Below are 24,876 nucleotides of genomic sequence, written 5' to 3'. Positions count from 1 at the left end.
CACAAATCACTCCCCAGATGTGGTTCTTGGCCACCACAATTGTACGAGGAGAGGTATGTGCAAGGGTCAGCTCTCAGCAGGAAAGCTCTGCCTATGTCAAACCTGTTCAGGTAACCTATTCAGGTTTGGAAGGACAAGAATAATATCATAAGGCATAAGGGAAATAGGCTGGAGAAGGAAAAAAAACAAAACACAGATGTCTTTGTAAGCAAGGAGGGATTATTTTCTCTTCTGAGCTGGATGGCACTGGAATAAAGAACCTACTTGGTTGATGGGAAGAAGACAGACACTGTGCCACTGCAGCGAGGGAAATCTTGGCTGCCTGATGCTGCACAGGACCACTGGTGCCCGTGGCTGCAATCTGGGTACTGCACATCAGAGTGCAGGGTGCACGTGTGGCCACAGCCACACCTTTCCATGCATCTCCTGGTGTCCCCACGTACCCTTTCTGCCTACGTCTGCCCTTAAAAGAAGGCTCCCGCTTGTCACAACCATCCCCACCTGCGCATTTACAGAGCACTCTGCAGCTGGGAGGACACAATGGTGCGCTCAGAACCTGTCACTTTTATAATTCATCTTGTAAGACTTGGGATAATCTTAATACCTTCCCCTCCAGCTGTTTTCTTGAGTCACTTGTCTGGTAAGCCTCCTTCAATAGGCAGCCCTGACAACCCAGCGAACCCTGTGCTTACCCTCGCACTCGCTAATAGCTGCTGAAATATCACTCAGCCATTGCTAAACGGGTTCCAGGCAGGTTCAGCCATGTGCCTCTCTCACTCCTAGCACCTGGCACTATCCTCAAAGCACCGTAACCAGATTATGCTCCGTTCACTGACAGCACCACCGATCTTCCTTTTCCACAGGTATCTGTATGATGGAGACACAGGTCCTAAAAATCAGCTAGCACTGCCTCTGACTTGGATTTCACTCAAGAAAGGAGCCTGCACTTTCACAAACTGCTTTAATGGCCCGTATTGACTGTACATTTGGTAACAGGCAGTGCTTGTTGCACTGTTTCAGGGGGACGCTGAACCTCCCCATGCCCCCGTGCCCCACGAGTTGCCTTTGCAGAAGCAGCACAGTACCTGCCGTTTCTGGTATCGTGTTGCCTCATGTTCTTGATAAAATGGACCTTCTTAAAGTTCTTTGGTCTGGGTGATCCTGAGAGAGTCCGACATCTGAAAAACAAATCGGTTGGGGGAAAAAAAAAAAAAAAAAAAAAGGGCTCAGTTCCCTGCTGTACAGCTGAGAAGTCTACACAAAGGCAGGAAGGAAAGACTAGACAAATGATTCGAGTCACCCTGTTTTAGGAATCAGCAAGAACAATGAAGACAATAAGTCTGGAAATGTGACAGCTCGAATAAAAAAAAAATATTTAAAATAATAATAAGAAAAGGCACCACCACCCCTCCCTTCACGCAGAAAAACACATAAAAAAAATCTCAGCGAAATAAAACTTCCTGTAATCCGTTGTGACAGCTTAGCCCAAGCTTTGGGAGGGGAAAAAAAAAAAAAAAAAAAGTAAAACAAAACCTGGTACATCTTTCTGCATTTTTTTCTGCTCACACCAACACCCACACTTTCGTAACCTCCTTGGCTACTGATAAGGGAGCTGCTGAGGAAAGTTCTTTCTTGTTTTAATTTTAGAAAGGCTTAAAATCTCTTATTTACAAGGATAATTTGTAACTCTTTTAACTCTAAATACCACTTTCCATGTTCCTGACAGCATAGAGAACAACAGAAAACAAAATGAATTACCTCAGAGAGAAATTTCCCCTCAAAGCATCAACGCTTAAATCTATTTTACATGCAAACACACTTCTTAAAATTGCAATTAGAGAAAGGAATTGCCAGAGGAAGGAGCAACGAGACAAACAGTGCTCCCTCCCTCCTTCCAGCCTTGCTCTTTTTAATCAACTGAAACCACAAGGCTCACTGTGAAAGCTCTCTCCGTTTCGTCTCCTTGCTGTTCTGTTCCAAGTCACAGAGCACAGGCAGCAGCGATAACTCCCCAGCTCGGTGTGCAGCCAGGGCTGCAGGCACTGCATCCTCCACGGGACGGAAGGGAGAAGCAGCTTTCTCTGGTGCAGGGGACCCCACGAGCCCATTTTTTCCCCCATCCTCTCCTACATGTAGACAGAGTTCAGCTTCCTCACCTCATGAGGCTGTTCTGTAGGACTGAAACCGCAACCTACTGGTCCCAAGCACCAGGGGCTGCCAGTCCCCAAATGCTATCACCATGCCCGGCCAGATCCCCAAGGGGGGGAACCCCACCACCGTGCTATTTTTGCCTTCCCCTGCTGGTCAAATCCCTGCAATTCCCTCACCCTATGGCTCGTTTCCTTCTTCACAGGCAAATACCACCGAGAGAGCGGTGCTACCACCAGCTCTGCAAATTAGCAAATAGAAACGTGGCCTCGCCAGCCACTCTTTGCTCCTATCTTTTGCCAATTAGACGCGTTTGAATCATTTATGAGGATGCTTCACGACACGCTGGGAAGCGTTCAGCAGCGAGCTTTGTAAAAATAATCAAGGCTTGGTAGCGGGCCAGCCGGTAGAGCCTCTGCTATGAAGTCTTTGCTTCAAGGTGGGGAGAGACAGCCAAGGTGCGTGTGGGTAAACAAGGCCACAGGCTAAACACCAGCATAAAGCAGCTGAGTGACAGGGCTGGGATAAAGAGACATTCAAAATTAAGCTGCTGCCTAGCCGAACAGCTGACCTGGAAGCCTACCACACGCTGGTCAGATTACTGATCGGCCCGTTTCTGAGCTGTTAAAACAGTTGCTCCGTTTTCCAGCCCTCCGGAGGATTGCCGGGTGCCTAATTGCTGCAGTCCCCAGAGGGGCTGTGGCCTCTTGGACGCAGAAGTGAAACCGCAAGGAAGCTGCTGATGTATCGTGGATGGGAGAGGATTTAGCAATGAAGCAGCAGTCACAAATCAGCACACAGGGACAGTGACGTTGGCTGCTGAAACACGATGTGTGTGCTGAGAGAAACAAAGACCTTAAAAATCCATAAACAATAATGATGCTAAAAAAATACTAACCTTAAAGGGCTTACTTTATTAAAGCAGCCAGGAACCGTGTAATTCCCACCACCTACCCCCTCACAGGGTGTGCGATATTTTAATACCTTTACCAACATGAAAAATGTCTTCATGTGTACATTCAGCTGCTTCTCAGCACGTGCAGGGACAGCAAGCCTGTCCTTGTATGTGTCTTACAAACAACCAGACAGGGAGCAAATAAAATCACCTCCTTAGCGGGGCGTTTTCCTCAATGTCCTCCAAAGTCTCCAGAGAAGATCGCTGGGAGATCAGCCGACGTCTGCAGGGAAAAAAACACAAAACATTGCCACCAGTTAGAGTGCACAACGAAGTACCTGGAGCTGCTGTTTAGAAAGGTTCACAAACCACAGTTATCTATCTGAGACGTACATTTGGGTTATTAACCAAGTTTCTTTTTTTTTTTTTTCTGCTTATCTTATCAAATCCATTTGATTCCAATCAGAACCAAACTCCTGGATCAAAACAGCAACTCAAACTCCACCTTCCCAGCAGGTCCTTCTCCTTAGTTTGGGCTTTCAGGTTTTCCTTTCTTTAAGGATTAACACCCACCTGCCAGCAGCCCCTCACTTGCTGTGCTACAGCTTGCAGTATCTTAAGCACAGGTCTTCAACAAAATAATCTGGGTTTTAAACCAGTTTGCTACGGTTGAGTCAGATCCCTCCCCACCGCCACAGAAATGAAGTTGTGAAGGAAATCTTATCACTTCCAGCTTTCTGATTGTCCTGGTGGGCACAAAGAAGCTCCAGCACCCACCTGCACCCAGGCCCCCCCAGACCACCATAAATCAGGAACCACGTGTACGACACAACCCACCCACGAGCCCTGTGGCTGGAAGGCTGCTCACTACTTTATTCCTGGGCTGTATTTCCACAATAAATTGTTTTCACTGATGCCAGCGTAAGCAGTTTCTAATCCTTCTTGCAATTTGCTAGCCCCTGCAGTCGCTCTGCTTCAACTGCTCCCGCAGCCGTGCTGGAAATCAGATTACCAAAATGTTTTCGGATCAAAATAACCCCGAGGGTCAGTGATTTCATTTACTACTAGGTCAAACACCAGATTTCTATCGCTAACCCCCAGACAACACATTGCAGGATGCTCTGAATGTACACGCAGGTTTTCAAGTATTTAGCAAATCATTAAAAAAAAAAAAAAAGAAAACCTCAAACAATTTCTAAAACAACCAAGTGTGAAGCATAATCCTATTAGGAAAATATGTAAACCTAAATCCCCTTGGGCTTTGTCTAACCTAGAATTTCAGAATCAAGCCCTGGTACAAGATAGGATACGCCTTCAAACTGCTAAGAAAATATAAAGAAGTCTGAATTTTAGGGTGTGCTGAACTTGCTGGCACGTAAGAGACACCAAACATCTGTCTCCTGTGCCCATGGGTGCTCCATCCACAGTCAGAGGACACAGAAAAGCTCTTCTGGAGAGAAATCCAGGTGAGGAGGAGTTTCCCCTCTGTTTTCTGCACGGGTCCACAGACAGAAGTTGGATGTTTCAACCACCAGCACCACTGATGCAGCAAATGAGTGTTGTTGCTTTAATACCTCTTTATATGCCATACGAGGCTTTATGAGCCTTCGATGGAAGAAATGAAGAAGTGTGGGTCACACAGAAACCTCCAGGGACATGCAGGGATATCACAGCGTCTCTCACCTCTCCCCAGAGTTCTTGGTTTTCATCAGCTGGGCTCCTGGCACAGGAGCACTGCTGAGGATTTACAGCATCTCTGCCGAAATCACTTCATACTGCCCGGGAACTTTGCTCCGAACTGCCTCTCTTCACTGGAGAAGCTCAGCAGCAACGAAGTAGGTGCAATTATTCCACTTTTCAATCTTTACTTTGAGGCCTAATTAAGCTGACCTAAATACCAGCGTTTGTAAGCCTTCCGCAGCTGGATGTTACACCAGAAATGGCAACTAATGAACTTACCTGCTGTGAGCTGACTCCCAGCCTGTGCCCCACACAGATGAGGACAACTTGTGTTTAATATTTAAATTCTTTTTATCACATTTCTGGTCCTTGTGCAACTGTTACATGGGCCCAGAAATTACTGATATGCTCAAACCAAACTCCGAACCAAAGCCAAAGAAAGAGACTGAAGAGATATTTGATGCATTGGTGTTTCAAAGGGCTATTTTCTAAGATATTCATGACCCTGGTTGCATACTTGTCTTTGACCAGATGTCTGAATCCCTGTGGAAGTTTCTTAAGGCTTAGATGTTGTCTGTTTCTCCTCCCCTAAGTCAGATTAATGTGTGGTTAATGTAAATGAATACAAAGAAAAAATGAAACAAAGGTCTGCGACGAACAGAGCGAATGGCCAAGTTAAGGACTCTGCAAAAAGATTAGCTGTAACCAACCTGTCAATCTGTGGAAAATTATCTTCATTGTCAATTGCTGCAAAATACTCAGCTCAATAACATTAAGCCTACGAAAGCGTAAGCCCCTAAAGACAGGAGGTGATAAAAAAATGGAGCTGCAATCAGAACACTGGATAAATCCATCCAGGAAGGAAGGAAGGAAGACAGCAGACGATAATCCAAGAGATAAGGAAAACTAAATCCATGTGTAATGACTTTCTAGCGCAGCGAGGAAATCGGGAAGAAAGAGCTGCATTTTAAGTATGTTTTATTTCTGAGAAACTTGTGGGTGTGCATCCCCCCTGCTCTTGCTAAGGTTACAAACCTACAACAGCTGAAGAGAGCAGAGCAGGTAGTGCTGGCGTGCCGAACAGCAAGAACAGTTTTGGGGTGTGCTTGCTGTTGACCTGCTCATGAGTCGCTCTCGCCCTCTGGATGCAGTTTTCACTGGGATCCCTGTGTCCCAGCTCATTTTCTTCCAGTCTTTTGCCAGTATCGCACAGGAAGGCAAACGCAGCAAAAACAAACCCTGAGGCTGTTAAAAATTACCAAGGGCATACTGTGCATATGCACACGTGCATAGAAAAATGGGAGATGTGGTTGTTTGCAGCCGACTTGCACAGTGCCACTCCAGATATTAATTCTTAGCCCTGCTAGAAGGCACGATTCTGGGAGGAAATGTATTCAACGCCAGGCAGTGATAAGAAATCTCTGATGAAGGAAAAAAAAAAAACACAGGGTTTAATCTAGTCAATGGGAGAGCAATCACCAAGTGTTGTTGAATCTGGGGCCCCTTTTCTTTTTACCTTCCCCAGCTGGGTTCCCAATTCACTGAAGGCAGATCCTGTTTGAAGCCTACCATCTTCTCCCTGTAGCAGCTGCCTCTGCACCCCGTCCTCCTCCTATCAGCTATACCCAAGCTCTAATGAGGAGCTACAGCTGCAATTCACTCAGATTCACTTAAAGACAGCAGATCTCTCCATGTTCCTGAAGCGCCTAAAATCTACATCCCCTATTACATGTACCCAGTGATTTACAGATTCAGGCTTCACTCTCCTGCCTCTGCAGCAACGTGATAGCTTTCCGAAGGCTTGTGAGCAGTGATTTACGTTGAATGTGCCAGAGCGCTGCCACAGCTCTATTTTTCAGAACAGCCATTACCTCATAACCTAACACACGTTATCGTGGCAAGACATCATCAGGCACCAGCTTAATTAAAGACACTCAAAACTAGCAAAGGCGCAAACAACAAGATTAATTGTCTGCCCTACGAAAACAAGGGCGCTTGCCAGAGCAGATACTGTAGTGCTGGAAAGAACATACAAATTCTTCATCTTTCTGTCCTTTTTCTACAGGAAAACACAGACCATAATAGTCTTTGTCTGATCAACAGGTAAGACCTACCTTGTCAAAGACCTAACAGATCCTTCACGTGTAATTTCTGTCTGACAAACTCGGTGCATTGTAATGTGATGCATATCAATGGCTGTCCACAAAGAGTGTTGCTCCTTAAAAGCCTGATCTGAAGGATACCTATTCCTAAGAGAATAAAGAATCGACCCTAAAATTCAGGACACTAGTTGAATAAGCTACACTCCAAAACCAGCTTTTAAATTACCAAAATCCAATAATGTTGTATTTTAGAGCAAGCAAATGTCGTAACTACACACTGGGAAACCAAGGCTATAGGCAAGTGATGCCATAACATGTGGAAACACATACACTTCTGAAAAAAGCCTTTAATTCTTGCCTGCATGCATAACTATACAGTTAAGACTGTTGCCTTGTCCTGTTTGTTTTCCCTGAGTTCATTCGCGGTATCTCTTCGATTACCTCCAGTTCTAAATTATAACCGTGCCTCCAGATGTGCATGCTATCTGGGAGAACATATTCTGCAAATTAACGTTAGATTTAGACAAGATGTGAACGGGGACCAATAAATCTTCCCTCTAAAAATGCGTCTTGGACATTATGGACTGCCTGGATACAATTCTTCTGACAGAGAAAACAGGAGCTCCCCATGTGAGCAGCACATAATGATTAAACCGAACGAGTGAAAGCTAACGTGAGGTATTTTGTGTTTGAGATATGAGCCCTGGCACAGATGGTGACAAATGGTGCATACTCTGGATCTAGTTCTGGGTACATTTGCCACAAATTCCCTCAGGAATTTTCTCACCATCCTATTGCATACCCAGGAGCAAACACTAGTCGTGCCCTCCTCTCCTTGGCCACGTATGCCAAAGCCCAAGCCAATGACTTCATACAGTTCAGAGACATCCAATATTAGGTATCTTAGATATCCAACACTGGGTATACTTTTGGGTATCTGTGGTAACACGAGGTACTGCAAGGCAGATCAGTGCCTTAATTTTAAATATTTACACATCAGCTGGGCTTAATGCTCTCTTGCCTGCTAGTCCATGTTTCAATGCCAAAGGCATTTCAGTAGAAAATCATGTGTTTACTTAAAAACATATCTGCAGTAACAGAGGCCAGTTTGAAAAATGATAAGATCCACCACGAAGGCAATGGGAGATCCTTATAGTTAAGTGTAACCACTCTGACATGTCTCTGAGCTTGAGCCTGGGGCTTGCAAGAGGAAGCTCAATTCTCTCCTGCTCTTCTTGGTCACGAGAGGGCCTGGGGCCAGCCAGTGTGGCTGCCCTGGGAAGAGCAAACCACCTCCTCTTCTCTGTCACTGCAATGAGGCGCAGTGTTTTCCTAGGTTGATCGAGGGAAGCAGAATCAGGAGATTAGATCATTTTCCTCTCCCCCTGCTGAGGTCTCCTGCTCAGCGTAGCATCCTGTAATTGGCACACTCCCAGCCTGAGGTTCCTCTCCCCTGGTACATGCCTCTATTAAAAATTGAAATGTTTTCGGGAGCCCGTTTACTCCTTTCAGAACACGTTGTTCTTATGAGCTGCACGGTGAAAATCCAGCTACAAGCTGAAGATGCCTGCACATCTCACACATCTCTGAGACCTCCAGCCCAGGTGCCTGGGCACTCTGCTAGGCGAGGCCTACTGATACTTTATATTTTTTCCTTTCATCAGGGCAAGGAAAAACACTTTAAATGGGGCTGACTGGCACTATGAGGAAGGGGCACAGGACCCAGATTTCATGTTTGTGTCTCCCCTGTGCTGGTTCAGCCCTGAAGCACCACATTCACCACCTCCACCTACGGACGGGCCCGAGCTGAAGCAGCAGAGGCAGTACCTCAGGCACCGCTGCCCTGCAGACGTAAGGACAGGCAGATCTCTTCAAAACACACAAATATTAATAACTTTCAGTGCACCAAACCACCCCAGGGGTGATTCCCCACACGTTCAGCCTCTCTTCACCTCACCCTAAAGACATGTTGCGTTCATATTACGCCATGAGGAAGGTAAGAGGTTGGGGGAGCTACTGCTCAAGTCACAGCCACCCACCTCAGGTGTTTCGTGAGGCAGGTTGCTGACCTAATCTGACCCAAAACACACATAAAAAAAAAAAAAAAAAACAAAAACAAACGACATGGGGGCCAAGGCTTCTTCCAGAGGTGGTGCTGCTGCCCAGCCCTCAGTCATTTTCAGAGGGTTTGGTGATAACATAAAACAAAGCCCTTTGTCATCTGCCTCAGCGGCAATTTGAAGGCTCTGCAATGAATTCGCAGCTCATTAGCAATGAATTAAGTTGATGAAAGGTTACAAGGAACCAAGGACAATTTTTACAGAGAGTCTCCAGGCGTTTTTCCCTGCCGTCAGCTCTCTTCTGCTAACCAACCACCACCTCTTGCGCTCTCCAGCGGCCTGCTTCCTCATAAAAAACCCCAAAGTATTGCCTAATGAAACACACAAAGAGCCCTTCTCGTGCTATGGGAGCCCATTTCAGGATTCCTCTCACACGCTTTGCTCAGGGATGCTCTGCTGTAAAAGCACGGCAGAGGAATTTGGAAGGATTTACAGATTAATCAGCCGGAGGAAGGATGTGGGTTAGGACCGCTGGAAGTGTGCTCCTCTGGGATGCTAGCTGCAGCTCAGCTTACCACAGATGAAACGAAACACGCTTTGGGAATGCAAATGAACGAGGATGGCACAAAAAGTAATTCAATTTGGCCCAGCAGGGATTTGAATTTGGTTAGTTACCTACAAGATCTTTATTTAACTGTAGTCCTGGCACAGCATCCAGTAGGAACACAGATTTGGAGCTCATTTACTGCTATTCTAAAAATCAGGCTTGATAACTTAGAGTATTTTGAGTCACGTTTATATTACATATGTGTACCTCTATACATGCACTTGCTCTGTAACAGATCTGCAGAATAGGGGGATCTTTAATATAGATAAAAACAAGGGCAAGGTTTTCATTCATATCACCAGTGTGGAAGAGGTAAGTGGAACAAGACAGCTAATTAGTCATTCTCCATTTCAGTCCTCAATAAGCACAAACAGTCTGTGTTTTTTTTTTTTTTTTTTTTTTTTGTTTTGTTTGGTTTTTTTTTGTTTTTTTTACTGCAGGCATTATCCTACATCAAACAATTTGTAGATAACAAAAGTAAGTTCTCTTCCTGAAGGCACATCGGCAAGGAGTTTGGTGTAGAAGATGAAACAGCATTAGAAATTAACTGCAACACTTCTTCCCTTCCTGATCCGCTGGAGTGTGTCCATTAGGATGCCTTGCTAATACATAACTATATTACCCAGCCTGACAAATTCTGCCCAGTTGGCTGTTTCGGTACTAGAGAGCACGAGGCATTAATAGCTGACTGCCTCATTCAAATGAAAGAAGACAATTATCAGATGTAACTTTCACAATTAATACTACTGCTGCCAGCATTTTCAGCCGAGATTGGGTTCTTTTATAGCTCGTTTGAAGTCTTTAGGGGCCGTGTTATTAGTACATCTGTCCCGCTGTAAACATAATTATCATGCGAAGCTCTATTTATCATGCTGAGCAGGAAGCACTTTGTATCAGCCTTTCAGCTTGAGCACACTGATAACCAGGCGAGGGAATTTAACTGCCCTGACTAGCCAGGCCCGTGCTCGCTGCCAGGAGTATTTCTGTCACTTCCCAGTCAAGCCCATGGCGATTTTCTGAACAGACGAACAGCTTGTGCTAGCCTCGGAGCTGGGGCGTGTTGCCTTTCACACCGCTTGTTTGTCTCATTAGGCAGTTTAATGTTCTCCCGTAATTCCCTGCTCTTCTCCACGACCGAGGAGACTCCTCATGCGTGGCCAAGCTAACGGAGCTGGCCTGGTACCTAACAGACAGCAGAGGTCTTTGGACATTTCAGCCTTCAGGTACCTGACAGCACAGCTGCAATATAGGCGGTGTTTTCTGCTCGATGCAGTGGAAAGAAAACAACATAACAGCAGAATGAGAACTTAATTATTTTTCTTTATCAGTTCAAACACTCCTTTTCCTTGCCTGTTCCTGGTGGCACACGGGGGACTTGCAGGATGCCCTGCGCGTGATGGCATCTGGCTGCTGCAGCTGAGGGCTGTGGGGGAGACCAGGTCCTGATGGAAGGGCTGATCAGAAAGCAAGCACTGCTTCAGAGAGAAATTATTTCCCTGCTGATGAATGTCTGATAAAGGGTACGGAATATTTTTAAAACGTGGGAGAAATTCATAAAGCTAAACCGAGACAACTGCCCCTGTAGGCTACGCACACGCAGAACAACCACATATCCATAGAAACTACCAAATTCACCGTCTTAATACACTGACCGATTATGGATTATATTTTGGGCAACTTATCCTGAGATCATCCTGGCGTTTCGTTTAATTTTGTTGAGACAGGGTGGCTGTGAGGAATGAGCTAGTGCAGCGGCTCAATCAATTATTCTGTTTAAATTGAAGAACTGTGCATATCCAGACTGCTTAATCTCTCCCATACATCTGCATTTGCACATCTTTCTTCTCTGAAGAGCTCTCAGAAGCTGAAGTTTTAATCACAGGACTATTTTTGCCCCTCATTTTCCAAGCTGCAGTAAAGCTGCTGCGTGACCTAATCTGATGGCAAACGCACCATCATTATGCAGTGGCTTCGAGGCAGTTGTACCCTAACTAGTCGTAATGTTTCTTATTACATTTCTTATTTCTAATCACTGACAGACCAGGTGCCTTGTGCCCAATTAGAGCTATCAGTCTGCACACATCCCTTTACCTGAGGTCAGCAAATGACTTGTTGAAGTAAGTGCTGCACGGCGTGAACAAAAACACGTTGCAAAGCCCTGTCTGAACATTAACCCCCTCGGCTATACCCCACCGCACAAATGCTGTGAGCAAAGCCAAACCTGCTTTAACTTACACCAAGCTCGGGTTTTGCTAGCAGAAAGGAGCAGGCCAAAGGGACGGGCTTGGGTTCATAACAGTAAAAAATAATAAGAAAAGGCACAACATAGCTGGAAGGATTCATATAGAGAATCTATAGCTAGATTCTCTAGCTATAATTAATGACAGATTTCATTAATTTTCACTGATCTCATTTTTTGCTTTTAGGCTTGTGTCCCACTAACACAAGTACGGCAGCGAAGAAATCTCTCCTATTAAAGAGCTCTGCTAGGCGTTTGAGATGACATACAGAGCATGGCCATACAGTTCTCCATCCTCCACTACCCCCGAATTTTATGGTCCAGAACCTCTTTCAGCAGCCAGCTGCAGACTGCAACCACGGGAGGAGCAGGTTTTCTGTGCTAACAGAGAACAGAAAAGGTAAATCTCAATAAAGAAGGTCAAGGTATTTTGCAAAATGATCCAAGTTCTTCAAGTTGGCGGTCTCCCTCCTTCTGCCCGTGATGTGGCACTGAATGCAAAACCCCTTCGTGTGTAAGGGTGGCACTGTGTCCACAGAAAGTGCCCAGTCCCTTAGTGAAGGGGTGAGACTGGGGGAAAGAGGGATGCAGGCACTGTGCCACACAAGGCTGCCTTCCCAAGGGATGCTCGGCATGGCCCCGTGATGTGCCAGAGGCTTCCCATGGAGGCTTCCCATGGAGGCTTCCCAGCATCAGCACCAGCGCCCTGTACCCATAAAATCTCACCCTGATGCCAATTTGTGTGCATCTGATGACCCCTGAGCACTGTCGAGTTATTTGCAGGAGATTGTGCTGGAGAGAAAAAAATACAGCAGCCAGGAGAAGAATGAATGCGAAACTGTACTAAGGCATCACTAAAATGATGTATTTATTGAGCACATTACAGCGTATTTCCTGAGCTCTCTGACCTCTCTTTGAAGGAGCTGCTTTGGATCCAGATCTCCCCGTTATATTTGACAATCATTTAAGAAAAGACTGGGGAGACCAACCCGTTCAGTTTAATTTGCAGGCAAACAAGCCACACATCACTTCACACACAGCAAAACTGCCTGTTTTCCTGCTAAAGGGTTGCGATTTTCCCAGCCACTCAGCACAGTGATTCTCTGAAACAGAGAAGCTGGTCCTGTTCTCCAGCGTGCACAGTCAGGAGACGCTGGTTTATGGTCATCAAGTTAAGAGCTCCCTCAGGCAACACAAAGGCCAACACCCCAAAAGACTGGCTTTTCAGGGCAGTCCTCAGAAAAGCTGCTTCAAGCTGCATACTTCATACAAACGTGAGAAAAATTACGAGGGCAAACCGTATCCCCCAGCCAGACTCCTGGCTCGCGTTTCTCTACCCAAAGACAATTAAACGAGGAAGCCTTGAGCACAGATCTGTCTCTGCAGTGCTTTGAGCTCCTCCTGGCAACAGGGTAGACGGGGAAGTCGAGAGGAAAATGGGAGGAAGAAGGAAACTGCTGTGTTTCCTTTCCAACCTTTTATTTGCTCCAGAAGGCTTGTTCTCCCCTCTACATGTACAGTGAAACCAGGACCCACTTTCTTTTCCTCTTTCCTGGGAAAAGACTGCCAAAAAAGCCCTGCCCTTCTTCACTATAATAAATAGCACACCCTGTCCCCGCTCTGTCTGCTGGGGAAGCAGCTTCCACCTGGACTGCAGAGTCCTCAGCAGAGGCGTCTTTCACTCCCTGTGCTCCTGCTGCTGCCAGGATTTCTGTTACCAAAAAAATCATCAAATCGGCCAAGCCCAGGTATCCCAGTCAGAAACCTCACGACTGCCTCCGTGCCCCACGGTGCGGATTAGGGGCAGCCACCCCCCGGCCAAGCCAGGCTGCTGCTGGCTCCAGTCATCGCTGCTGATTCTCCAAAAGTGGAAGGCACGAGGGACCCATGACTCTGTTATTATCCATTTAAACAACAAATACAAAGCTAAAACAGATAAAAAATGCATGAATTTCTGTGAATCTTTAAAGAGTCTTAACTTTGCCTTCTGGTATGTAGGTCTATCAGGCTTTTTAAAGCTTTGATTCCGAAAACTAGGGACTTTGTCAAGAAGACAGAAGACAAGGAGATGAGACTGAGCACTTCCCCTTCATCCCAGTAGTCCGGGAACTTTAAAAGTCTCAATCATACATTGCAAGACTTTGAAGCTGACGATACTGGAGTAAGATCCTCTGCAACATCGGTGGAAAGGGGACAGAGGATCCTTTGTTGGAGCATGTGATTTTAGAAATGTTGCTTCCAATTCTCATGAAAAAACATACTATAAATGTTTAAAGAGTGCTATGTCACTGCTTAATTTGTCACTTGCTCCACAGTTGTCCTAAACAAGGAGTGGGATGTGCATGCATCTGACACATTGCAGCAGAGATTACTGAACCTGCATTTAGGGCTTAACCACTGCTGCACTTCTGCAGAAACCTCAACTGATGGGGCTCTTGCTCAAACCACTCTGCAAAACTGCTCGCTTACTTTGACTCTCTGTTAGGTGATCACTTTCGAAGCGAAAAGCAACTAGCTGCCTGTGAGAGCAAGACTGAAAGGACCTGCACGTGTTTGCAGGATCAGGTGCTGTTTTTATAAAGCCATTTTTCAATGACAAAGCTCATTTAGGAATACTTGTTTCAAATTAATCATCTCTTTCAAAAGATGTAACTGAATATACTGCAAGAGAGGATTTACTTTAGAACAGCCTTGGGGGTGAAAGCAGACAGAAAAAAAAAAAATCCATCTTTTCAAAAAAGTAATTAAGACATTTAGATGCTGCAGACATTAAATGCAGACTTAACAACTCCGATATAGATTTTCGGTGATTTTCATGTGAAATGGCTAACCTTGTAACACATCTTAGATCATCTGACTTCTGTGTCTGTCTGCATATTCAGCATCACAGCCCCAAGCTGAATAAACACAGGCAGAGAAGAAAGAGATTCTTGTTTCCTGGTAAAGCTTATTGCAATAAAGAACTGAAAGCAGGGCAAAAGGCCCATTCAAAAATGTGTCACAAAACACTTCACCGCAGACCTAGGGGCTTTGTTGAAAGGAGGAAAAGAAGGGGTTTGAACAACAATATTGCCTAATGGGATTACGCACGCACAACATAATTTCCCACTTACAATACGGTACCAGCGAGGGGTTAAACACGAGCTGAAGTCCTACCTGCACCGGTACCAGTTTTATCATCTCATGCCAGACATTAAGCAAACAAGTAGAGGCTACAGACCACAAAGCTGTTACTGAAAACACTTAATCTTCCGAGGTGGATATCGGACAGGCAGTTAAACAATCAATATTCCTTTGAAAAACATTACATTTTATTATCTGTAAATACGCATCTCTTTCTTTTGTCTCTAAAAAGGAAAACAGGAAGCATGCGCTTTTGTAGCATACATTTATGGTTACTTAAATCTGTCAAATTTATATATAAAGTCGTACCTGGGTAAGTATTACACAGAACATAGCATCATGATGGCAGAAAATAGTATCCTGATGGCAGTACTACAACATATAAAGACAAACTATGCTTAGGATCCTCCTGAACTTGTTTGCATACAGAAACTTGTCTTGGTACCCTTTCTGGCTAATATAAATACAGACAGAGCCCCTAAACCCAGGTATTTCCCCTTTCCAGTTCATACCCTTGTTTTTTTTTCTTACCAGGCACTCTGTTTGAAATATATCTGTAGCTAGCCACAACAAGCATGCTATGCTTTGAGGGTTTTCAAGAAAAATAAGTTCGAAAACTAAATCTGGGAGTAAAAACACTGCAGCTCTAGACAGGAAAAACCCTTCAGCAAGTGGAAAAGCTTATCGCATGTACCTAATAGAGAATATTAAGGGTATTAATGTGGGACAAAAATCCTTGCTTTTAATACAACGTGAACATACAGCCATCATTTGGAGGAGAATATATTTAAAGCTGTCATAGCACAGCTCCAGTCCTCCTCCAGCAGCCCTGGTCTGGCTACTTAATCCCAACACAGGGAAATGATCCAGGCAAAGTTGTGGAGCAGAACAGGGGATGTGAGGGATGGACATCGGTCAGTTACCTTTGGTAGAGCTACAGGGAGGACTCGGAAGATTTCCTCTCCTGGGCATGACCCGTTAGCTGCTGATAGGAAAACAGGAGATGTGTATGCCTTTATTTTTCCTCTAGAAACATCTTTAAAAGAGCCCGTCCAGCAAAGAAACCAAAAATACACTTCTGCTGCTGCCTCTATGAGTGCCCAACCAGCCGTAACATTTTCCCTCCTCGCTGCAAGGCTCTGCGAAGGAGGAAGTTCAAGTGCAGCGACCTGAAGGGGGGCAGCCCCGGACAGCAGCGAAAACCAAAGCACACCCATCTTTTCTTCTTTTGCTTCTGCCCTTCCTTCGCCTCCTCGGGCCTGAACATTCATGAAGGTAGCTAAAATGGAGGGGAGAGAGGCAGTGCTGCCCACAGACCCCCAGCATGACCCACCACGATGCCTCCTGTAGCATCTGCTCACGTAAAACTCACTCACACAATTTTACCTCCTTACTTCCACTGAAACAGAAATTAGCCACACTTTTATAAAAGTTTTTTTTGCCTTTTTTTTTTTTTTTGAATGAGAAAGAACCCCTCCTCCCTCCAGACCTCAAGAGCAGAAACCACTACTTCCTCACATGAGCTACATGCGCGCTGCTAAATACAGCTCAGGACAAGAGAAAACGTGTGTTGGGTATGACAGCAGAGCTCTGCGTCGATCAGACGTATGGACTGTCAACACACAAGGCCAAATTTTGAAATTTCGGCTTTCCTGTTTCACCTTTTCCAATAAACGGACAGGAAAGATGCCCGTTGGTGTGAGGCGCAGCAACACAAAAAAAAGTCATTCTTGCTGAATTTACTGCATTGCAAAATGAAGGCTCAAAAAGCCCACAACTGACCAGCGAAAAGAAAACAAGTGGCCAAGTGCTCTTTTTCAACAAGTACGAAGACAAGTTTTCCCTACATTTTTTTATTTAGTTATTATTTTAAAAAATAATCTTGCCAGATGAGAACTTGGAAGGGAGGTGAGGGACCCGTCCCCAGGTCCAGGCAGGAGCTGGCCTGAAGGCGCACAGGGCGGACATCTTGTCCTCAGCACCACGCTCCTGGCCCTGCCCTGCTCCCGCTGGACCGTGCTGTTCATCAGCACGGGCACGGCCTTTTTGGATTGAGGAAACCCACTCCTCTCACAAAGGCCCCACATTCAAGTAATTTGTAGCTCTGACGGTTCTTGTCGAGCTTTGTTTCAAGGCGTTGGGTGTCTGAACGCCTCACACAAACAAGATGGAGCATGGCCTGGCAGGACAGATTGTCACCTCACAGCAGGACGTGGGCACATCTACTGAAGACCTGACCAAACCTTTGAGATATCCTTACTCCAATTTTGTTTTCATTCTAAACTTGAAGGAAACTTGAAAAGCAGCAATGAAGATTTGAAGAGCAATCACAGAATCGTGGTCATGCTTTGTTAGAAAAGCATGATCTACACCTCAGTTTTCTGTTTGTTAGGGCCCACACACCTCTATGGTTTAAAATGTAAAAGACTGGTAGTTTTATGGCCTCAAAAGCCATATTTTGAGTTTTATGAGGAGAATTTTGCGCATTTCAGCTGATACATCAGCACAAAGCAAGCTCTCTGACCCACTGATTTAACCAGAAGTGTGCTGTTAGCTTCAATAAAAACAGAATCGCAACTATCTCCTACAACACTAACCACTCCCCTCAGAATTGACAGTGAGGACAAGTATACCCATTGGAGCAGGGCTGGACAAAGCGGGAAACAAATTTTGTGAAAAAACATAAAGGGAAAGCACATGCTGTCTTTTTAAAGTGAGATTTTTCAAAGGAGCCCCGAAAGTTCCTCAAATTCATGGTTCAGAGACTCCTTCACAAAATCTCAGCTTGAATTGCTCTGCTCTCTTTAGCCTGAATAATACAAGACAGACATCTAATCCAGAAAAAAACACTGAAGAAGTGAAGCCAATTGTTCATTACCATAACCCCCTATCTTGGGAAAGTGGATGCGAGGGTCAAGAGCCTCTCGAAAGCCATGCTTCTTCTCGCACATTTAGATGACAAAAAAAAAAAAAAAAAAAAAAAAAAAAAGTTTATGCTGAAAGGTTCCCAGTTTGTACAAAGCAGCACTGCAACAAATGCAAGCCAACTGCTGGTTAGACAGAAGACGGTGCCACCATCAACCATGGATAGCGTGCTCATTTACCCAGTAATATATTCAAGACAGGCAATTGCTTGACAGGTTGGAAACCTCACCCCTGCTCCTAAAATAGAAAGGACGGGCCTGATCCTGTTCTCACCTGTACCTGAGCAATTCAGAGACCATTCATTTCCAGGTGCCTCAACCTTTGCAAACACACAATGGTTCATGAGGGCTTTTCCAGCCTCTTCTTTTCCATCCCCTCCTCCCTTCCCAGAGTTAATAAATTCCAATTACAAGCCCCTTCTTTGTCAGGTGCCCGACTGCACAAAACTGAGTGGGCTGGGGGTTAGTTCATAAGTGATATGGCACAGCAGCAATGGGATTTTGTACAGCCCTGAGCACAGCATCAGTACCACACTATAAAAATCCACTGCTCCTGTCACAAGGTTACATCCTTGCAGGAGATGAAAGCAGTGAGCTCACAGACTGGCTGGGAGCAAATACATGTTGCCATTCACATCAAGCATTCAACCTTAACACAAAGCATGAGGCTAGCACCAAAAACTACCACTGCATTAGCCTTGAAAGTGCCTATTTAAGGGTGCTGACAAATTAATAAAAAATTGTCTTTTTCACTTTTAAATGCATTTACTCAAACTACACTCCCTGTTACACCCTAGCACTTATCTTTGACTTGTATAGCCTTAAATCAATAAGGATTATATCGAGCAAACAAGAAACCAGTATTTATAATAATCCCTTTAAAACAAACAGAAGCACAAAACCTTTGACATTGAAGTACGTTCCTTAAAATAACTGCGCAGACACTTTTGTTACTTGCAAGGCTGAGTTCTGCAGTAGCTGGAGCTGCTTCTAAAATAGAAAAAACACTTTATCTGGAGGATTTTGCAGATAAATTGCAGAAAAAAAAAAAGTCACTAAAGAGGTACTTAACAATGACACTTTGTGTTCTTCTGTAAATAATTCTGTTTTTAAGTAACCAACTCTTATCTGTGACTTTTTCTGTATTAGGTTATGCTAAAAGATGGCATTCTACAAAACAGTAAACACCACCATTTAAAAATCAAACCCAGATTTGGTTTAAGTAAGAAATTAAACATGTTCCTGAGAGGTATAAAGGGTTGAAAACAGGAGGCTATGTGAACTCTGTTTTAGAAAGCATAATTACACCTTTGTATTTGAAAGACTGTTCTCCCAAGCCTATTAATAGCAGGCTGCCATCTTTCCACACCTTTTTACATAACGTGCTGCAGTACCTGCTCGACTCACCTTCCCAAGCAATTACACTGTGCTGTGCACCGTAGCATCAGCAAGCTGTTTTTCCTCTCTTCGTAGTCTCCGAAAAACACACTAGTGTTTTATGATGCTTAATTATGGAAATGACATCATTCTCTTGGAGAAATGCTGAGTACTATGAGACAGGCTGAGTACAGGGGGGTGGAAAGTATAGGTCCCAAGTACACATGAGGGTGAACAAGAAGAAGCAAGGTATAGACCATATTTGTGTTCCTGACCTGAAGATCTGAGATCTGCTCTCTCCATACGTATGCACATATGTGGTCCAATCAGGCCCAGAGGCAAAGGGACTTAGGAGAGAGTCATCTCTTGGTTCCCCTTTTTCCATCCCTACGTGTTTCAGACAAAACCAGACGTCCCTTCAGGTGACAATGGTCCTTCCTGAGCACTGTGACCATACCCTAGGTCCTTGGGGTGGTGAAGCTCTGCTCTCCACTTTCTTTACTGGGACTTGCTGGTCCTGCACCTACAGCAGCTCTTTCTCCATCCCAAAAGAGGAAAAGAAAGGATGCAGCACTGAGGGAAGAGGACAGAGGGAGGACCAACCTCCCTGGGCTGCAGAAGGCACAACCTCAGCTTTGAGGACAGCAAGAGCGCCTATGGGTTGATATTTGCCACCATCCTGCAGTATCACTTCTTTTGCTACGCAAAAAACTACGTGCAGATGTGTTATGTACCCAAAAACAGGCAACAAAGCGAGAGGCAATACAAACTTTTTAGTGCTCGCCGTCCTGACCAAAGCCCAGAGAAAAAGAAAAGCAAGCAGAAAGGTTTTCCCCTGTTTGTTCCACGGGTCTCGTTCCGGTTGAATGATATGGAGAAGTCAGCATAGTGTCACCTTACAGATTTTTCCTGTTACACAAAATAAGAGGATTTTTCTTTCCTTTTGGAGGAAAATTTATGCTTCTTTTGAACGCCTTTACCTATAAACTGATGCGCCTATGGCTGATTTGTCTTGGCAACACAGATTTGAAACCGTAATCGTATTTGCCTTGGTAATACGATTACTTGTTGGAGCACCAAAATGCAATCCATTGTTGTCTGAAAAATTAGTAAAAATAAAGTTACCTAGATTTCAATTTTTTTTTTTTTAATTTCTTATCCCACCAATATTATACAGATAAATCCCTGTTTTTGCGAAGATTCATTTACAAGTGTAACTTCATACCCTGGCCAAGTAATTTCATACATATGTAAATGCATACTTTGGGCTTTGCAGGATCCTGGGTCAGAAAGCACATACCTTCTTTTGCCATCCAAGATGAGTAGAGAAAAACACATTTCAATGGTGGGGAGCGAATCTTTTTGTCCCCTCAGACTTGAACTTCATAAAATTACTAGCCTAATTTCTAATAATATGAAAGAAAATACAACTGCTTGCTAAGAATGTGTTGTTTACATTCATATATAGGCTGAAAGGGCTTTTATGAAAAACAAAACAACAACAACAAACCACTTTGTACAGAAAGGAAACTAGCCTTTGCTTAACTTTCCATTCACTTCTGAATTTTCCACAACAGAAAACCTTCCTGAGGCAAAAAACTTTGAAATGTGGCAGTGCTAAGAGCAATGTTGACTCTGAAACACATCATTAGAACAGAAAATACATTTAACATTCATGACAGGAAGGCAGTTGCTATGCACATAACACAGTAGCCACTGTAAAGGAACCTCACAGTCCCTTAAATATATCCTCTCCTACATCTGCATATTGCAGCCTGAAAAGCAAACCTGAAGACATGTGCCGGAGAGATTCCTCAAAGCCTCCCACTGGCACATCATGTTTTCTCCAAACAGCAGTGAATTTCTCCTCTCCGAACCGATTTGCTGAGTTCTTCACCCTTCCTCCTGCGGCAAATAAAACTTCTGCTAAGCCCCTCTCACAAAATCAAACGCCATTCCTTAAATTTTTCAGCATGCTATTCACAAACTGTCAAATAATGTAATTTCTAGCAATCGTGCTTCTTACAGCAAACTGGCACGGGGGGTTTTCAGCCGGGTTATTAAAGCAGCCAGCACCTGCTGCGTCTCCCAGCCGGCTATCTCGAGGCAGCCCCGCACTCCCATTTCCCATACTTATCATGGGATCAGTTTGTGTCTACCGAGGTTTCAATGTCCAAAAGTTCCAAAAAGTCAAACCAAACTTCCGTATTTTCAGGCTAAATTAGGCAGACGAGCCTTTGTGTTTAGTCGAGAACTTGCCTGAGAGACTACAGACAGCTGAAGTAAGGAAAAATAAATAAATCAAGGTTTGCTTCTGAATCACCATTCCTGCTTCTCATCTTTACGCCACATCAAACTCTCCACACAGCCTCCAGCCAGCCCACCTGGCATTTACTGCTTTGAGACTGAGGAGCCATGGAATCAGTATTACACTAGATTTCTCTTTTTCCTTTCATACAGAATATTTGGCATCTTATATTTGTATTTTCGCCATTTTCAACTGCTCCAAACTAAGCTATGTCCTTCCCCAGAATAATCCTCAAAGCCATAATAACTACAGATTAAAGCATACTTCCTATCCGAAAGCTGTCAACAAGCTAGGATCTGCCACTATCCTGTCTATCTACCATCAAACCATGTTCTTGTGATGGTCTGGAGGGCTGCTGAGTCACATGGATGCTCCTGATTTTCACCACAGAGGGATGCCTGCAGAAATACTGCGTGGCAGAGCGCCGTGTAGCTCGCCCATGACCAGAAGGGCCAGCCTGCCTGCCTGCACAGGAGCTTTGCAGGCGATTGATCTGGCTCTAACGCCGTCTCACTTCCAAACTTGTCAAGTTCTGAGACTTGTGCACAGGCAGCTCTGTCTTAGCATGCGTCTGTCTACAAAGATGTCTAATTAATTCCCTCGCAGTCGTGTACACCACGTTCTGTCCCAGCTCCTCTTCAGAACTGACAGCAAAGGGTTTTTTTTTTCCTTGTCTGATGAATATTATCTTTCTTACTGGCGAAAGATGCTTGCTTAGTGTTATAATAAAACCCGAAATACGCCAGAGCAAATAGAGCCTGCAGGCTGTGTGCATGGACAGCAAGTCCTCTCCTGGGAGTCTGCCCTCCGGGAGCTGCATCAAACACTTTGGGGAGGACAAAAGCAGCAGGATACCGATGCCACCACCAAAAGAGCCCTTATTATAAAGTCTTAATCCTGTTCTTGAACACTCTTTCTTTCGGGTGGCACGGGATGGCCATTTAGGTTTCTAAAATGACGACAGGAGTCCCCAAAGCATCCCCTGCTTTAGAGGCGGCAATGATTAGCGGTACACAAGGTCACACACTTAAGAAAAGCCTTAGTTCAGCGTGTGCACTTTCCATTCACTTCTCAGACCATTAAATTGCTGTTTTCATGCTGTTCTTGTATACCTAATTCCCAAACTCCGGCTGCCTGAAGGGCTTTGGGCTCAGTGAATAACCAAGTCTCGGTCGCACACAAAAGGTCCGACGCGTTTCCAGCAGCTCCCAAGCAAGCTCCCGACGCTGGCACGACCCTGAAGGGTGGACAGTGCCCTCAGCTTGTTGTTCTGCTCCTCTTTCAGGGCTCTGCCCATCACACACTCATTTCTGAAAGGCTCTTCTTTTGCCCCCGAGGATGTGCGGGGATTCTGGGGGCTTCCTGCAGCTCCAACATCTTCTGCTCGCACCTTGTGAGCCCCACAAAGGCTGGGCAAGTCTACAAACCCAGCATCCCCCCTCCCTGCGTCTCTCTGGATGAGAAGCAATCAGGCCAAAACCCGGCTATTTAAAAGAGGCAAACGCTTTCATATTTTCAATAACAGCCTGAGTGCTTCCACAACAAAACGCCGGGGCAGCGAATGGAGACCTGGAGGAGGAAATTGCCTCCCCTCTGCTTTGTCAAAGCTGAATGAGATGGAAGGTGAAAGGCGCGGAGACTTTCTAATGGGTAGAAACAAATTGAATCTTTACGAGCTTTAATAATCACAGATTAATTCCAGAATTAGTCAGGAAGTGAGGTTTGTTCTGTGGGTCAATAAATTCTGACGATAAATCCATCTGAGCCACGGTAGCTTGAACATCCTTTCGACTAGATCCCCCCCTCCCAGCAATTACTCAGCAGATACTCACTGATTTGTGTCCTCAGCAAAAGCACGCTTGCTTCTTACAACCTGAGCCACTGGAAAAAGTCGTGTATGGGAAAGGAAACTTCACGTATGGAAGTAATGGTGTTTCTTGTAAAGAAAACTATGGCAAGAATCGCAGGTATATATAAAAAACAAGCACGTGGATGGGATCGTTACCTAACCTGCAGGCTCTGGAATGACTTTAAACGGGTGTTGCTGAAACCTTGTCCCACAGAGGTCCTGCCTAGCTCAGACGAAGCCATTAAAACGAATTATGAATTTGGCACGAAGGAAAGCCATGGTACAGCCTGGCCCTAGTCTCCAGCAGCGTCCTCAGCCGCCCATTCACCACGCAACCGAGACAAACTTCTTCAGCACCAGACCAGAGCCTTTGGCATCAACACGTCAACTCCTGACCAAGCGTTTTTTCCCCACGATTACGTGTAATCACACCCGAGCCTTTTCTTGAATCCCGTGAACACACCGGGCGCACAAACCCCGACCACGTTAACGATAACCCCTGTTAAACATAAACCAGCGCGCAACTACACACACATAAAATAAATAAAAATAAATAAATAAAAAGCCAGGAAACTCTGATTGTACGCTCACGATGGCTTCTGCAAACGCACACAGGAGCCTGTCCCGGCTGCCTCCCACCCCAAACTAGCCGTGATGCGGGTGGGACCCCCCCTCCCCGTCCAGCCCCGTGCTGTCCCTTACCGGGAGCGCTGCAGCTCGAAGGCGGCGGCGGGGCCGGGCTGCCCCAGCTCGCAGCCCCCTCCTCCTCCTCCTCCTCCTCCTCCTCCTCCTCCCTGGGGGCTGTGTCTGCCGAAGGGCACGGGCAGCACCCCGGCCGTGAAGGAGTTGAGGCGGCCGCGGCTCCCCGCCGCCGCCGCGGCGCCCAGGAAGGCGGCAGCCGGCACCTGCACGGCGGCGAAGGCGTCCTCCTCCTCCTCCTCCTCCTCTTCATCCTCCTTCTCCTCCTCGTCCTCCCCGCCGCCGCCTTCCTCCCCCTCCTCCTCCTCCTCCTCCGCCCCGCCGCGGGGCCGGGGGTGCTCAGCCGGCGCTGCCGGGGGGCTGCCCAGCCGCGGGGGGGGCTGCGGCGGAGCCTGGCGGAGCCTGGCGGCGGGGCCGTCAGCCGGGGGGGGCGGCGGGGGCCGCCCGTCCAGGGAGATGCTGGTGAGGAAGGACAGCGCGGCCTGCCTGCGACGGGGGTCGCTGCGCGGCGGCACCGCCGCCAGCCCCGCTCCCGTTCCCGGCGCTGCCCCCGCTGCCGGTGCCGTCCCCGCTGGCAGCGGCCCCTTCCTGGGGCAGGGCTCCGGCGGCGGGGCTGGCAGGGCTCCGGCCGGGCTGCCGGGGCTGGCGGCGGCCGCCGCCATGGTGTGGGGCTGTGCCGGCCGCCCGCCTCCCTGCCCTGCCCTGCCCTGCCCTGCCCCGCCGCACGGAGCTCGGCTCGGTGCCGGTGGCGGTGCCGGTGGCGGTGCCGGGCTCGCCGCTAGGGCAGCGGGCGGGCGGCGGGGCGAGGCTGCCGGCGGGCCGGCGGCGGGGCCGCCCCCGAGGGCCGCATGGGGCTGCCGCGGCT

At 46.2% G+C, this 24,876-nt stretch overlaps 1 protein-coding gene across 2 annotated transcripts in view; it reads right to left on the bottom strand.

Moving 5' to 3' along the window:
• Nucleotides 1–24,673, bottom strand: part of CABLES1 (Cdk5 and Abl enzyme substrate 1) — a 52,751-nt gene extending 28,078 nt beyond the window's left edge. The window contains exons 1-4 of one of the 2 annotated variants that reach the window (XM_032182752.1): nucleotides 24,329–24,673; nucleotides 24,015–24,265; nucleotides 3,255–3,326; nucleotides 1,086–1,178 (exon numbers count right to left, since the gene is read on the bottom strand). In XM_032182752.1, coding sequence (XP_032038643.1) covers nucleotides 1,086–1,178; nucleotides 3,255–3,326; nucleotides 24,015–24,265; nucleotides 24,329–24,673 — 761 coding nt within the window. Of the gene's footprint in view, nucleotides 1–1,085; nucleotides 1,179–3,254; nucleotides 3,327–24,014; nucleotides 24,266–24,328 lie in introns of those variants that run through there. The other variant, XM_032182753.1, reaches the window with a different exon arrangement.
• Nucleotides 24,674–24,876: the final 203 nt, after the last annotated feature.

This window comes from Aythya fuligula, chromosome 2 (assembly GCF_009819795.1).
Source record: "Aythya fuligula isolate bAytFul2 chromosome 2, bAytFul2.pri, whole genome shotgun sequence".
Classification (NCBI taxonomy): domain Eukaryota; kingdom Metazoa; phylum Chordata; class Aves; order Anseriformes; family Anatidae; genus Aythya; species Aythya fuligula.
The sequence above is the reverse complement of the archived record's forward strand: the minus strand, read 5'-3'. Positions and strand labels throughout refer to the sequence as shown.